The following is a 16,132-nucleotide window of genomic DNA, read 5'->3' on the forward strand; positions in this document are numbered from 1 at the left end:
CATTGGATACATTTCTTGCACTGTTTGTTACCTCGTCCCTCATTCCCCCCTCCCCCCTTCTTTTTCTTTTTCTTTTTTTCTGGTGGTTAATTGGAGACATGAGTCTCACAGACTTTCCTGCCTGGTCTAGCTTTGAGCCACATCATCAGATCTCAGTCTCCTGAGTATCTAGAATTACAGACATGAGCCACCGGCACCTGGCTTACCATAAGCTTTCTTACTAGTTCATCAACTCTTCACCACACCTCATCATCTTTTTACCCCTAATTTGCAGTATATAGTCACTAGGGTATCTTTTTAATAATTGATCCAACATGACATTAGTATAAAGTTGGCAGATGAAACGGCTCACACCTATAATTCTAGCTACTCAGGAGGCTGAGCTCTGAGGATCAATGTTAGAACCAGTCTGGCAGGAAAGTCTATGACACTCTTATCTACAGTTAATCACCAGAAAAATGGAAGTGGAGTTGTGATTCAAGTAGAAAAGCACTAGCCTTGAGAAAAAAAAAAGGGGGCGGGGCTAAGCAACAGTACCCAGGCCATGAGTCCAAGCATCCCTAGTAACTGGCAAAAAAAAAAAAAGACCACACTACTGTGTTTGCATTTGGGGACAGTTCCTTCTCAGCCTTCTGTTCCAGCTCACTATCCTTGAGGTCTGGCACAGTCTTCTACCAGCCTCTCCCCATCCTTCGCCCTCATTTTACCCCCCCCCCACACTCCCCTGACCCTTTTCCCTCATGCCAGCAACACCTCCACTGTACCCACACACAGCTAGAAGTGGCCAATTGCTGAGTATTTACTTGCAGAATCTATGTTCAGATCGTGCCAGCCTCAAAGATACAGCAGAAATGGGTGTAAGCAGTTTTAGTGTGTTGATGTCTCCAAAGCTGCAGGGGAGCAGATGGTCTGCATGTTCTGTCCTTACCAGCCATGCGTGGCTGGCCTGCTTCTTACCCTCTGCAGACCATGGCCCCAGGCAGGTACTATCTCTTCCTGTGGGTTTGAGTTTCTTTGGGCTAAATGATTGTAAGAATCTGGCTAGTTCTGAAAGCTAATTGAGCTACTTCCCTTCAATAAGAATAAACAGCAATATTAACTTAAAATAGTTAATACTTATTATACACTGTGTGCTAGGTAATATTCTGGGGTGGCTTATTTATTTATTTATTTTGTTTGTGTGTGCACACACATACTTGCTGGCACATTGTTTGGTGGTTAATTAGAGATCAGAGTCTCATGGACTTTCCTGCCCAGGCTGGCTTTAAACCACCATCCTCAGATCTCAGCCTCCTGAGTATCTAGAATTATAGGAGTGAGCCAGTTCTGTGAGAACAGCTTCTGTTCTGTGTCTCATGTGCATTGTTTCCTTCATTATTCATCCCCTAATCGGTAGGCGCTATTTACTGCCCCAGTATACAATACGCCAGAAGTTGGTTTGTCCAACCTCATGCTATGTGGCATGTGGGCTGCCCACATTCAGGGAATGCCCAGCTTTTGCACAAAACCTCTGGCTCAGCCTTCAACTGTATTCCCAACCACCCCTCTGGTCTTGGCCTTGTTGTTGTCCCTTGAGCTCCAAGTGGCCCTCAATGTACCTTGTCCCACACACATCCCTGCTGGTCCATGCCACCTGCCATCCTCAGTGTCATCTGTTGGTCTCTATGATGCCTTTGTGAGAAACTGCCAGGGGTGCTCCTCTCTCCAGGTAACAAGAACAGGCTGCAAGGCCTGCTTGGTGGAGGAACCATGCTACAGTGTGGGTCAGTCCAAAGCTCCATATCGTCCAGCTTGCTCTCAGGAGTGATGCTGGGATTCTCTCTCCCTGCCTCCCCCCTCCCTCCGTCCATCCATGCCTCCCTCTATCCCTCCCCCTTCCTTCCTCTTTCCATCTCTCTTTCTCCCTTCCTTACTCTAACTTACTTTTTGTGTGTGTGCCAATACTGGGGCCTGGTGCTCTCACTGGGCTTTTCCTCCTCAACACTGGCACTTGTGCCACAGCTCCATTTCTAGCTTTTTGCTTGTTAATTGCAGATAAGAGTCTCTCAGAGTTGTCTGCCCAAGCTAGCTTTGAATCAGGACCCTCAGACCTCAGGTAGCTAGGGGTTACAAGAATGAGCCATAGACACCCAGCTCTAACTTCTTTCCATTTTGCTTTTCTGGGGAACCAGGGTCTTCAAGGGACAAAGACCCAGAAGTGTTGTCATCCCTTACTCTCTGAGCAAAAATACCCACAAGCAAAACCATTGGGATTCCAGATCATTTCTGAGAGAAGCAGGTGTGGCATGAGGAGCAAGATGGTTAAGTTTCCAAAAGCTTGGCTCTGCCTGAATGTACATTGCCAAGCCTGAGGCATTCACAGACTTGGCCACTACAGCCACAGAGAGGCCCAGAAGCCCTCGCAGTGGGAGGAAGGCCTAGTGACTGTCACCACAAGGGAAGAACCTCAGGACCGTGCCAAGAAAGGCCTCGCCCCCACATCTAAAGGGAAGGAAGGGTTCTGCTGAGCCCTATCTTCTTGCCTAGTCAGTAGCCACCAGGTGGCAGCCAAGGCCACTGACAGACAGGGAGAACAGCTTCGGAAACGGAGGGCTCAGTGAACCAGCCCTGTTCAGAGCCAGTCATCCACCAGGACCTTCCTCCACAGAAGGGCAGGGGAAGAGGAGACATGCACTTGTGTGTGTGAGTGTGTGTGCCCATGTTCACATGCCCTGGGGTGGGAAGGAGAGAGGAACACACATATAGCCAGACAGACTGCTAGAGTTTAGGCTTCTTCCTGTGTGTGTCTCTTCCCCCATCCCGAACTTCCTTTGTCCTTGTAGGAGGCCTGTCCTGGGTGCTGGTGACATAAAGGGATGTGGCCCCATTCCTGCACTTGAATGGAGCTACCGCTGGATGCCACAAGCAAACAGCCAGTGTGGTGGGTCAGCACAGCAGGCTCAACAAGGGAAGGAGGTACAGGCGCCGAAGCCACCCAGAGATGGGGTGAGGGAGGGGCACCAGGAAAAGAGGCTCTGAGCCCTGAAGGAAAGCTATTTGAGAACCAATTTTATCCAAGGATCTGAAAGCCTAGAGGATCCCATACCTGAGAGAGGTGGAGCTGGGATTTGAACCAGTGTCTAGGATTCTCATGCTCAAGTTTTTGGCCACTTGAAGGCACACTGACAGCAGCTGAAAACCAGGAGGAGAACTGAGCTGCAGAGTCCAGACCTCCAGCTAGGTCTGGGCAAGGAGCAGGTGCCTCCCAGGACACATTCTGATGGCTCCAGCCACCAGAGGCTGGCTCAGAAGGACAGAGAGCTGTGACTCCACCCAGCCCACCCCATAACTCTTTCTCTAGCCCCCCCCCCTCCGGGGGGAGGCCCTGCCCAAAGCATATGTATGGTCTTTCTGCTTGTTACACTGAGCACAGGAGACCTTGAAATTCTTCTTGACCACGTTCACACAGCTTTTGTCAATACCAACCCCAACTCCTCTTCACATCCAACCGAAGTCCTTGGTGCCTCCAAAGCCATTCCTGTGCAGGAGGTGGGCCTGGGAGGGGGGGTCCTTTCCTGTCTATAACCTATCATGCCTGCCCTGTGAAATTCACCTGTTTGAAGTGGGAAAGGGGAAAGAAAGCTGCAAGCCCTGTTCCAGGGAGCCAGAAGACCAAAACTTCCCCAAACAGTCCAGAAGATTCTGGTCCCACCCCACCCCCAGCCCACTGGGCTTCAGGCAACTTGCAGCACCCAGTCCAGCCTGGCAGAGCTGGTGGAAGGAATCCGTGGGAGGAAGAGTTGCACAAAGTGAGCTTCTGGCGAAATATGGGGCCTTGCAAGCCAAGGAGGTAATTAACATCAGGAAAACTGCAGAGAGTTGAGGGACTGATGATCAAGGAGAATGCTCTGGAGTCAGAGGAGATGCTAAGGGACAGAGGTTGGTGGACTGTGAATTATGGAGAGGGAGAAGAAGAGAGAGGAAGAGGAAGGGCAGAGAGAAGAGGTGAAAACGGGGCGGGGGGAGGAGGGAGAAGAAAGGATGGGGAGGGAGCAGGAGAGCAGAGATTTGCTAGGACCACTGTTCTGCATTACTGTATTAGGAGCAGGGGGCGGGGTTCCTCCCAGGCTGTCACTCCGGAATCCCAGAGCCCGCCCAGCCCACTCCAGCCCCGCCCCCAGTCCCTCGGAGACCGCCCCACGGACCTTCGGTGCCGCCCAGTAGATGATGGGGGCCCAGCTGGTGTGTTATCAGCCTCCTCCAGGAGCAAGCCTGAGCCACTGAGCGGCTGCCAGCCTGAGATTAGGCCCCGGGAGGGTCATTAAGCAGCCGCCCTGGCCCGGGCCCAGTCCCCCATCCCTTCCTTGATCTGGCCAGCGTGGCAGGTGGGAGACAGCGATAAGGCTTGGGGGTCTTGGCGGTTCTGGGGCGGGTAGCTCTTAGGATCTCAGTCCCTGGGCAGGGTAGGGGCAAGGGGTGGGAGTGTGTGTAGGGGGAGGGAGTAAGGTCAATGCCAGCAGGGGTGCACATGGCCCCCACCTATCTCCTCCTGCCCAAACCACAGGAAATGGAGAGTGGAAGGGCTAAGGAGGCCCTTAAAGCAGGGGACCCGGCAGAAGCCAGAGGCCCATCCTGGCCACACCTCACAGGTGAGGCTGCAGCCCCTGCAGGCCAGGGGGTGCCAGAGGAGAAACCAGCTGCGCCTTCCGTGGACAAGCAAAGACAGAGGTGGTGGGAATGTGGCTTTGCCCAGCCAGCCATCAGATCCAGGCACCCAAAAGGTCCCAACCGAGGGGCTGGGAAGGAAGAAGGGGCCTCTATGACTTAGCAGAGGTCGGCCTTCTGGCAGTCTCTGTCTCTCCTTCAGTGGGTGAGAAGCTAGGCTGCCTGGTCACCTGCCTCTGTCTTCCTCTTTAATCAATGAAGATTTCCCAAAGGAGGAAGAACCTTGGCTAGGCCAAGGGAAAAGCAAGGCAGATTTAAACCAGCAGAAGATGAGAAGATGTATGAGTCATGAGATGCCTAAAAACCTAGATTATGAATCACGGGAGCAACAGCCACAATTTATAAAGCAGAAGCCCAGAGAGGGAGGTGACTTGACTCTGACCACACAGCAAGGCCAAGATGGCCTAGACCAAAGACACGGGCCATGTGTGCTGCAGGATGCATCCCAGTGCTCAGTGACCTGAGGAGGGTGGTAATTTCAAGTGGGCCTTCCTGAGCATTCAGGTAAGCCTGGATAGATAGTAAAGGAATAGCTGTGTCACTGAAGCCAGGTAGCTGTGACAGAATGAGTCAGGTGACTCACCCAAGAATCATCTTGGGGCAAGAGGCACTGCCTTCTAGCCCCACTCTTCAGATTTGGGAATGCTTCCCAGTGAGAATGGCTCCCGTTGCAACTCTAGACGGAGAGAGTGAAACAGAAGCTTTCATTTAAGACGGTCACAGCTGGGCATGGGTGGCCCTAGCAACCCTAGATACTTAGGAAGCTGAGATCTGAAGATGGCAGTTCAAAGCCAGCCTGGGGCAGGAAAATTCCATGTGACTCTTATCTTCAACTAACCACCAAAAGGCTAAAAGTGGAGCTAAGCTCAGGGACAGCACCCAGGCTTTGTGTTTAAGCCTCATGACCAACAGCAATACCAACAAAAATCCAAAGAGTCATAGAGGTGGACCCCAAACAGTCAAGCACTCAGGCATCCCTCCTCTCTGCTCTGCCCCCCACCATGTGATTCCCTTTAGGACCCCATTGTTTAACCGCCACACCATCCCAGGATAGGGAGTCGAATCAGAGTGTTGGTGAGGGCATCACTTCTGGGAGGAGACTGACCAAATCCCCCTCAGAGGGGCAGAGCTCAGGGTGGATAGAAGTTGTCTTAACATCACACAGCAAACTGGCAAGAGACCAAGGAGACAAATTTGGGCTCCATGATCACAGCCTCAGACTTTCCCGGACAGTCCTATGCCAAAGCCTGGCACCTAGGAAATCTGGGGAGAGTGAAAGATGAACGCAGTATAGTGCAGGCAGTACAGAGGTTGAGTGGTGAGCATGCATAAGGAAGGACTGAGAATCTGGGTGGAAGGAGGTGGGAGACATGGGCTTCCAGGAAGGGCTGTGCCTGAAGCAAGAGCAGAGTGACTGAGTTCCCAGCCCATGGACCTCTGAACCCCTCTTCCACCCCCCAAGTAGAAGGAACCTGGGATACACCTTGAAACTGACCAGTATTTGGAGTAGCCTGGGGGCACTCGGGTCTGTGCCTTGTCTGGGAAGCTTTCCTAACTTCTCTAGCCAAAGGAGGGTGAGTCTCAAAGGGACAAGGATGATCACCAGGCCAAGGTGGGTTCACCTGTCTCTGGCCTTCCTGCCTCTTCAACATCTCCATGCATGGGAGAGACCCCAATTCTGATCCCTACTTCTTTTTTTTTTTTTTTTTTTTTTTGGCCAGTCCTGGGCCTTGGACTCAGGGCCTGAGCACTGTCCCTGGCTTCTTCCCGCTCAAGGCTAGCACTCTGCCACTTGAGCCACAGCGCCGCTTCTGGCCGTTTTCTGTATATGTGGTGCTGGGGAATCCAACCTAGGGCCTCGTGTATCCGAGGCAGGCACTCTTGCCACTAGGCTATATCCCCAGCCCCTGATCCCTACTTCTACACAGCCCTCAGCCTCTCCATCCTGGGCCCCTTGACTCCAGCTGTCCAGTGAGCTCAGAGCCTCCTGGGTAATCTCCAAAGCCACCCTGACTGTGTGTGGCCTTGGAAGGTGATTGTCCTGACTGAGAAAGGGAGACAGGGCCAAGCTGCAAGTCTGAGGGCTGTTTCAGAAGCTCAACCTGGAAGTACAAAAGGTCTTTATTTCACAGAAATAAGGGCCATGTCCACAGATGTGGGGAAGATAGGAGGTGGGGTGGAAAGTATTGAGCTGGCTGGCCTCTTCCATATTGGAAAAGAGACCCCCAGGGAGGCTCCAGAGCCCCAGCCTGGCTGTAGCCCCAAATGCCCGTAAGTCAGGTGAAGGCTGAGGGAGTCGATCTGTTATTGCAGATTCCTGCAGAGAAGGGGCTGAAAGGTGGTGAGCGTCACCACTGGCACCTGAGAGGCCCCAGCTGAGGGTCATAAGCCAACTAAGTCACATGGGTGTGCTGCGGACCTTGCCCTCCTCCTCCAGGACATTCTCGTAGGCATTCTCGTGCTCACTGGACCTGAAAAAGGAGAAGACAGGGCCTGGTAGGTCACCGAGTCTCCCATCCCCTCTTCTTCCTGCTCCCTTTGCACTTACACCACATCTGGGCTTGTGTATCTAGATTGGAAGGCCCTCAACACCATCCCCCTAAGCCCCATCTCCTACTTCTTGGGGAGGGGGCCTCCTCCATTACAGAGCCCTCTCCCCACTTCAGCTTCCTCTCCCTCTGTGGCCCTATGGTCCTCACCAAGTGAACCTCACTAATCTTATCATCCCCTTCCCCATGGGAGCTCCCACCCTCCCCCATTCCCTATCACCCCTTGAGCACAGGGAGGGCATCCCTGCACCAGCACCTCACCTGAAGCTGGAGGCCATTGAGGAGTACTTTCCGTCCATTCCCACCAGGACTCCATCTGCCTTGTTTCCAACAGTCATGACCACGTTCCCGAGCTCCCTGGGGATGAGGGTCACATATAGGGCTCATCACTACCACCCTCAAACCACCATCCTAGGGACCCTGGGTCCTGCTTCCCAAAGCCCCGAAGCAGAGGCATCCCTGTCCAGCAGGGCTCTGCCCATCACATGCTTCTGGCCTAAATGATCTTATACTTTTCTGCCTACTCTATAATGAGGGATCAGAGATTGGAGAAAGACTTGTCCTAAGTGCAAGGCCTCCTTCCACTGCCTCTTCAAGTCCTCTAGCTCAGCATCCCCGGAGCAGACCCCAGAAGGTCTCAGTGTCTGCTCCAGATTAGGAGCAGATGTGGTCAGTGGCTGAAAGCAGAGCTGGGCCCAGTGGAGAAGCAAAGCATTTCCTACAGAAAGCTCCTCATCTCTTACTCAAGAGTGAATTCCCTACAGTGTGGGCTCTCCCCCCATGCCCAGAGACTACTCTGGGCCAGAGGGGCCCTGCTATCTGTACCTCTGACCCCAGATATCCCACATACATATTCAAAGTTAAACTCAGTAGTCACCCCCAAACCTGCTGTCCCTTCGTGTTCTCTGCCTCAGTGAGGTTCCTAAACCCCTCCCTGGTTTCTAGTCCAACTACTGTCTCAGTCCAGCTATCACAGGTCCCCCTCTTAGACTTGTCCCCTCTCTACATTGCCTCTGCCACCTCTAGGGCCAGACTATCTAGCTATGACTTCCTGCTCACTAGCATGCATCTGCCACGTGACAACCAGTGTACCTGCTGAGGCCACATCACGTGCTTAAAAGCATCCTACTGGATTCCTGTGGCACTAAGAGAAAGCCCAAGGTTCAGGTCATGGGTGCCAATTGGCCTGGGTCCTGCCCACCTCACCAGCCTCATCCTGGGCATCTCTGTTCCTCTCTCCAGTCACTGAGTTACTGTGTCTCCATTGCAAGCCATGCAGAGCTGCTGCTGGCGCCCAGACCCACCAGGTCACCTTTGTGAGAGCTGAGAAAAAATGGCCTATTCCAGATGCAGCCTTGCCCAGAGGGATCTTGACCTTTGTGCCCAATTGCCGTGGTGCCAAACCTTTTACTCAGAACCCAAGTGTGCTCTTCCCATGTCTCTGTGTTCCCTGACTCCTCTCTGTGCTTTAGGCTTAGGGACAAGTGTGCAATCAAGGAGGCCTTCTTTGAACTCCCTGGACCAGCTCGGGCCTTGAGGTGAACCCTGCACTTTCCTTCAGCTGCCCTTGAACTTGGCATTGCTCATCTAGTCTGTGAGACCTCTTTGATTGGCAGCTGACTCTGGAAGGATGAGACTTTCCATTTCAGAAGGAAGGCAAGGGGCTAAAGAACACAGGTCTTGAAACCAGCAAGCCTGAGATCTAACTCTGACTCACACACTTGCCCTATGAGCTTGAGACCCACTTTCCCTTCCTCACAGCAAGAAGACCTGATCCAGGATTGCTTCCATCCATCTAGAGGAGGAGAGTGGTGATCCCAGGGGCCCACTAAAACCTGCCCATGCCCAAAGTCCTCGGGCAGCACTCACGGCTCATCCTGGCACCAGAAGTGGTTAACAGCGAAGACAATTGCAACAAGGACCAAAAACACAGCCACAGCAATGACCCCCTGCATCCAGGGCTGGAGGTTCCCTAGACCTGGAAAGAAGAGGGGAGCTGAAATTACAGAACTCACGGGGAGGGAGGGGCTTCTGCCTCCAATGGCTAGGGCCCATGTGGGAGGCAGTCGGCCACTGCAGGACCACAGAAGGGGTGTCTGGGAACCCCATCTGATTCCACTGGGCCTGAGAACTGGATGGACTTGGGGAGCACAGGGGTCCAGAGGAAGACAGTTGTTAGAGAAAGGCCTGAGCAGTGAAGGAGGAAACAGGACTCAGTGTCTGAGATCCAGACTGCCAAGAGCCACATTTCCTCCACTGGGGTCATGTTCTGGACCCCCCAGGGAGTACCTGGGGCCCAGCGACCAAAGGGCAGTCTCCTGGATGGCTGGTCTAGGCCTTGCCAGCTGGGAGTGGGCCCTCTCCTCCTTCCTGGCTGGCATCTGGAAGATCCTGTTCTGTAACAAAAGGTTTCTCTGGGAGGAGCTGGGCAGCATGAGGTCAGGGCAGGCAGCTGCTCAACTAGTTGTACCCAATGATATAAGACAAGAGGGGGCAGAGATAAGATCCAGGCCACTTGTATTCTTCCAGCTGGGTGCCCAGGGTACTAGAGCCAGATAACTGATCCAGGCCCTAACCATGTATGTACCCTGGACACAAAATGCTATCTTCCAGATTTCCCAGAAGTCTTTGCCTTCAAACCACTGGTATCTTCTAGGAGCTTTCCCCTTCCCTGAGGCATACTGTGCCTCATGAATCTGTAAGTCCTCATCTGACAGAGGAAAGATAGTCAGCAGGCAGGTGTCCAAGGAGGATGAAGCCACCAACAGGCTTCTGAGAGATCCTACTTCCAGAGAAAACACCTCGATCCCTAGAACTATCCTAAGTGACGAGAGGTATAGGCTGGGCATCAAAGGTCTCCATTCTGCCTCATCCTCATCCAAAAGTCCTCCCTTGAGTCTACCCTAAAGCAGTGAAGGTCCTGCCTCTTCTTGGAGCTCCCTGAGCCTGCCAGGTGTTGGGAGGGAAGCTTGTGGCGCTGTCTGGTCTGTGGTCACATTAGCTCATTTAGCTCTAGTCCAAGCCTTGTAAGTAATCCTGTGAGGGCCCTTCCTCATTCCTCCAGGTCTTGCAGCCAATTCCCTCCATACACCAGAGACCACAATCTCCTGCTCCCCCTGCCCTATGGCTCTAGAGCCCAAAGTGCAAGGGGCAGAGACAGGAAAGATATTTGAGTCCTGTCTCTTCTTGCCCTGCTGTGTGTCCTGTGTAAGTTACTTGGCCCCTCTGCTCTCCAGAGGGCCTCTGAGATGAAGAAGAGAGAACCAAAGCAAACTCACATGAGAGCTCAGGAGAGGGAAGCATCTTTGTCAGCTGGCTCTGGACCCATGACTCATTGCAATCACCAGGCTCTGGCCACAGAGGCAGCCAGGCAGTGTGGGATGGATGTGAGAGCTTGCAATGGGGTGCTTCCCTGGGTGCAAAGCTCTTCCACACCCCTAAGTGGGCAGCAGCTCTGGGAGGTAGGCAAGGTGGGGCTTACAGTCCTCATTTTATAAGACTCTGAAAGGGCTGTGGTTTCCTCCTAGCCAAGATAGAGCTGGGCAAAGAACTCAGATTGGTGGGGGGGAAACTGAGGCAATAAGCATTTAGGTCAACACTATGGTCAAAGTCCTGAAGCCACTGGGCTTGCCCCTGAGTAAGCCTGCTTTGAGCCTCATTTCCACCCTTCTGGCAGCTCTGGCCCCCTGCTCTAAGGGGAGCCCATGGACACTGGCATCTCTAGGACAATTTCCTCCCCCAAATCCTTGACCCAACACATCCTCTGCTACCCTCATTCATGGGAAACAAACCACAGGGATCCTGGTGCCAAGGTCTGGGCCTAGTCCCTCTGCTTTGTCCAGTCCCTGCTCTTCCTCCAAAGTCAGGTGTCCAGGGTGGTGAAGAAAGTCAGAACTCCACACCATCTTCCCCTGGGTCACCAGGGCCCAGCCAGCCCCCCTCCTCTCAGCAGCCGCTAGGGAACTCCCCCTGTCCCAGGCTACCTTGCTGACAGCTCACAGATGGCACTGCAGTGAACAGGCCCAGAACCACAAGGCTAAGAGCCAACATGGCTGCAGGCGGCTCTGGGATCTTTCGTCGTCTGTCTGCGGTGTCTGCGCTCTTGGAGCTGCCTGGAAGAGTCTGGAGTGTTTACCTGAGGTCAGCCCGGTAATCTGGCTCTGGAGGAGATAGAACTGGTTAGGAAAAGGGTGAGGGAGGGAAGATGGGAGGGAGGAAGGGAGGGAGGTGCGGAGGGAGGTAGGGAGGAGGAGAGGGCGGGCAGTAAAGAGAAACTGCCCTCCTTCCTTCCCTCCCTTAAGAATGAGCCTGGCCTTTCTGGCCAGGGCCCAGCCCCTGAGCCAGCATTTGAGGTTACCCTTCAAAGGCCAGGTAAGGAGCTGGATATGAGGACAGTCCTGGCCTCCTGCAAGCCCCAGAATCTGTGTCTGAGTTCACCTTTCCTGGTCGTGGGGCCAGTCTCTGGGGAAAAGAGTGACACATTGTCACTCCTACCTTGGAGAAGCCCAGTGGGTGGGGCTTGGGAGAAGGCTGGCAGCGGAATTACATTTTTGCTGGCTGTCTCAGGAAGCCTGGGGAAAACCCCCAAGACCCAGGGAAGTCTCAAAGCTCCCCGCTTCCCCTAGAGCCAGTTTCTGTCTTGTGTCCTGATACCTCCATCCAAAACAGACCCCTGTGACACAGCCTGCCTTCATGACTGCCCCCCCCCCCAACTCCTGAGTATCCTAGTAGCTCCCTAAATACACATCCTTTCACAGCCCAGTTCAGCACTAACTCTGTGGTTCCTGGAAAATAAGCAAGGCCTCCCTTGGACAAGATCAGAGGCCTCCACACCCACCCTAAGATCCACCTCCACCTGTCATAAGAGGCAGGGGGAGCACTGCCCTACTATGGAGGGCAGAGGAAGACTGCTCCCAGGCATCAGGGCCCAGTCTATAGCCAAGCCTAGCATTGAGAAAGCTGACCTGTCCCCCAGACACCGGGGACTCCAGACACAGCTAGACTCCTCGGAAGAGGCAAAAAATTCCCATCAGGGTCACATGGCACCAAGCAGCCCAGCAGCTCAGAATCTTAAGGTGACCCAAGCATCTGTTGGGGCCTAAGGCCAAGGATCACACACACTGGGCCTACTCACCCCAACTACCACAGGAGTACAGGACGTTAAAGATATGAGATCCAGGCCAAGTTCTTTTCCTCATGGGAGCTTGATGCACAAGGGCTGCAAACAGTAGCCTCTCATACAAGGGATGTTCTCTAAGGGACCTTGGAGACAGCTTTTCTAGCAGGTGTTTATGCTGTGGACCTTATTATGCCCTTGTCAGTCTGGGCTCCACACATGTTTCCAGGGCATCTATGAAAGGCCTCAAAGCACAGCAGCCAGAGTTCACTTTGACAAATGGATACAATTTATCATAGCCACCTCCACCAAGATGCAGAACAGGGACCAGAAGGTTAAGGCCCCCTGCAGGGCCAAGTTCAAGTTCCCTGACTGACTACCAGCAGGTCCACATCCCAAAGACATCGGGCTTTAGCAAATGTAATGGAAATTATTTTTTCTTTCAACACTAGAGTGTGAACTCGGGGCCTTGTGCTTTCTAGATAGGCACTTTACATGCCACCTCTAATCCTGTTTTACACAGGTTATTTTTGATATGGAGTCTTGCTTTCTACAAAGGCATACACCTGGGCCATAACCTTTCTAATTTTCTCTTCTCACCATAGCTGGGATGGAAAACACATAACCATTACTACCAACTTCTTGCACTGATATAGAATCTCATGGATTTTTCTGCCTGGGTCAGCTTAGAGCTACTGTTGTCCCATTCTCAGCTTCTCAAGTAGCTAGGATTACAGGTGTGAGCCACTAGCACCTGGCTAATGCTAATGAATCTGAAGACTTGGGCTGAGAAGTAGGTGGGGTCAAATACATGCCATGATTTGAGGGGCTCCCTCTGTGCTTCCCACCATCACCATATTCAGCAACAAATACTGCTTCCTGTTGAGGTAAAAAGCAAAGGAAGAAAGGAAGATAGGAAAAGTGGGGAGGGAGGCAGGAAGGGCGGAAGAAGGAAAGAAAGAGAGGAAGGAAGAAGAAAGAGAAAAAGAGAGAGAGGAAGGAAGGAAGGAAGGAAGGAAGGAAGGAAGGAAGGAAGGAAAGGGGAAGGGGAAAGGGAAAGGAAAAGGGAAGGGAAGGGAAGGGAAGGGAAGGGAAGGGAAGGGAAGGGAAGGGAAGGGAAGGGAAGGGAAGGGAAGGGAAAGGAAGGGAAGGGAAGGGAAGAAATGCTAGCAGACTAGGAACGGTTTCAGAGATGAGTAGTTCCAGAAGCTAGAGCCTGAGTAGGAGGCCTCTCCATAGCCTGGTCCCAGCCTGCAGTCACCAAACTACTGCTCATAGGGTCTTTATTGTAGGACTAAGACTAGTGTGCCAGTGGTAACCTTTCACCTGCTCTGTGTGTGTGTGTGTGTGTGTGTGTGTGTGTGTGTACATGTCTGCCTGTATGCATGAGCAATGGACCCATGAACCATCCAAAACTATGCCATTCTAAAGGGACCAGTGATGCCTTGAATATATATGAATCCTGTTTTCCACACCCACCCCAACTAAAGGTCAGAATCTCTGGGCATACTCGGGAGAAAATTTTCTGTGTGTTAATGAACAGCCCAGGAACAGCTTGTTGGAATGTAAGGAATGGAACTGGGTTTCATAAACACCCACCATGCCTTTTTTGAAGGGTGAGGGGGTTTGAAGCAGGGCAGTCTCGAGGTCAGATCTACATTTGGGAAGGGGCTTCAGGGAGGAGATCTGTGGAGGCTGCCACAGGCCACAGCCAATGAGGAGACCTGGAGTGGGGGCAGGGCGTCGATCTGAATCCTGTTTAGGAGGTTGAAAAGCCAGGGTGTGGTTTCTAGAAAAGTGACTAGGTAGGGAGAGTGTAAAGGAGGTGACTCCCAGGCTGTTTCTGGTGTGGGCAGCTGTGTGGATGGCGTTGCTTCAGAATGGGAGCAAATGGCCAAACTATGTATGTGTGTATCAAAATTAGAGAAAGAACAAGGGACTAGAATGCAGCCCCAACATATAGGTGTCTCAAAGGAAGAGGAGACAGGATAGGAGAGAAAGACAAAACCCCAGAAAAGTGGATGTCCCAGGAACCAAGGGAGGAATTATGTAAGGAGAGGCAGACAGGGAAGTCCCTGCTGTGACAGGGATCCCATCAGCCAGAAACATCCCCCACCCCCACCCCCACTCCAGGTTGGAGAACAGCCCAGTCTCTCCTATCCTCACCCTTTAATCTTTCCATACCTGCAACCCTAGGGAAAGGCAAAGACCCTCTGGACTTTGCTTTGGGCTCAGAGTAAGAAGAAGGTGAACTGGAAGGATACCAGGAGCAAACACATCTTCCAGGACAAAGTCTCAGATACTGGAGCAAAAGACGTTATCCTAGAAAAGAGGATGTAGATGGACAACTGGCTTTGAGAATGGTCCCTGGTCCCGGGAGGTCCTCACACAGCTAGCTGCTCCAGCAACATTAAGTTCTTCCCTCCTATTCCCAGTCCAGCTCCTATGGGGAATCATCAAGCCTCCTCCATCTAGCTGCAGCTCCTCTACTTAACTTCCAGAGAAGTTCCAGAGGGCCAGAATTCTCCCAGCTGCTTCTTTTCTGCCATTCTACTTTCTGCCAGCAGGTGGTATTGTATAGCTCCAACCCTAGTCTAGGAGGGAGGGCCAGGGTCTGGGCACTTTCTATCCCTTCCTAGGGTAGAAAGGAAGGCCAACCTTAGCTTGTAAATGGTCACTGATGTTAGAAACAAGGCACTTGGTACGTCCTGGGCTGTGATGTGAGACAGAATGAAATAAGTTAATGAAGGTATCCTCTGTTGGTGGTGATGCCGAGTATGGTTGGCCGGGCAGAGAAACTGGGTGGGGAAGGCTGAGAACTCAACCTGAGAAAAGCATGAGGACACATGTTTAGAACATGAATATGAAAGCTTCCTTCACTCATTCTTTTTTTATTTTTTTTCCAGTCCTGGGGCTTGAACTCCGGGCCTGGGCACTGCTATCCCTGGGCCTCTTCATGCTCAAAGCTAGTGCTCTACCACTTGAGCCCCAGCACCATGTCCAGCTTTTTTCTGAGTAGTTGATTGGAGTTAAGAGTCTCACAGACTTTCCTGCCCAGGCTGGCTTTGAACCACGATCCTCAGATCTCAGCCTCCTGAGTGGTTAGGATGGCAGGTGTGAGCCATTAGCGCCCCAGTTCCTTCATTCATTATTATGAGGTCTCATACCTGCTGTAAATTCCTGGAGATTCAAATGATCCTGCTTAGCTCCCTTATGGAGTTCTCATGGCCCTTCAAATCATGTCCATACTTCTTCTCAGGGGTCTGAGGAATGGGACAATCAGACCTCAACCTCCCGTCCAGCATTACCTGGTCCCAAGGCCTCTAGCAGCAGGGCTAGGCCCCTCCCCCACATGCTGTGCCCTGTGCCTAGAATTCTCCTCCCTGCTACCTGATGTTTACCTGGAAAAGTGATCCACCAAGTCTTGCTTTAAATGTCACTTTCTTCCAGAAGACTTGCCTTCCATTCCCCACCTTCACACCCCGTCCGAGTCTCCACTGGCTGTCTCTTCTCAGCTGTTATTGCAAATTGCAACTCCCTATTGATTTGTGTGCTTGCTCATTTAATAGGTCTACTGGGAAGGAAGATATGTGTCTTTTTTTTTTTTAACCTCCAAGCACTGGGCACAGTGCCGAGGCACACACTGAACAAATGTTCTGTGAAATTAAATCTCAGTATAGCCCCTGCCTCCCTTTGGCTTAGAGGATAGCGAAAACTTAGAGAATGATTGTTGAGTGAATAAGACATTTCAGCTCCACGTAGC

The 16,132-nt window shown here is 52.3% G+C and overlaps 1 protein-coding gene and 1 pseudogene across 2 annotated transcripts; one reads left to right on the top strand and one right to left on the bottom strand.

The window, feature by feature from the left end:
• Window positions 1-6,807: 6,807 nt before the first annotated feature.
• On the bottom strand, window positions 6,808-15,892 carry Pdzk1ip1 (PDZK1 interacting protein 1). Of its 2 annotated transcripts, XM_048351252.1 has the most exons (5): window positions 15,771-15,892; window positions 11,237-11,413; window positions 9,123-9,231; window positions 7,515-7,610; window positions 6,808-7,175 (listed from the first exon to the last, which is right to left on the bottom strand). In XM_048351252.1, exons 2-5 carry the CDS (start codon window positions 11,301-11,303, stop codon window positions 7,103-7,105), a joined length of 345 nt encoding a protein of 114 aa, XP_048207209.1. In that variant the 5' UTR covers window positions 11,304-11,413; window positions 15,771-15,892; the 3' UTR covers window positions 6,808-7,102. The 2 variants fall into 2 exon arrangements, with proteins under 2 accessions (XP_048207209.1, XP_048207208.1); XM_048351251.1 differs by lacking the exon at window positions 15,771-15,892 and having other exon boundaries at window positions 11,237-11,455.
• Window positions 12,422-12,528, top strand: LOC125355786 (annotated as a pseudogene).
• Window positions 15,893-16,132: the final 240 nt, after the last annotated feature.

This window comes from Perognathus longimembris, chromosome 7, assembly GCF_023159225.1.
Source record: "Perognathus longimembris pacificus isolate PPM17 chromosome 7, ASM2315922v1, whole genome shotgun sequence".
NCBI lineage: Eukaryota > Metazoa > Chordata > Mammalia > Rodentia > Heteromyidae > Perognathus > Perognathus longimembris.

What these genes read in the sequence shown, in the direction of transcription:
- Pdzk1ip1 (XM_048351252.1), bottom strand. Translation starts at nt 11,303, where the DNA reads ATGTTGGCTCTTAGCCTTGTGGTTCTGGGCCTGTTCACTGCAGTGCCA. An exon ending in TTCTGGTGCCAGGATGAGCC is followed by an intron (nt 7,611 to 9,122) that starts GTGAGTGCTGCC and finishes CCTCATCCCCAG; the next exon opens with GGAGCTCGGGAACGTGGTCA. An exon ending in TCAATGGCCTCCAGCTTCAG is followed by an intron (nt 7,176 to 7,514) that starts GTGAGGTGCTGG and finishes CTCCTTTTTCAG; the next exon opens with GTCCAGTGAGCACGAGAATG.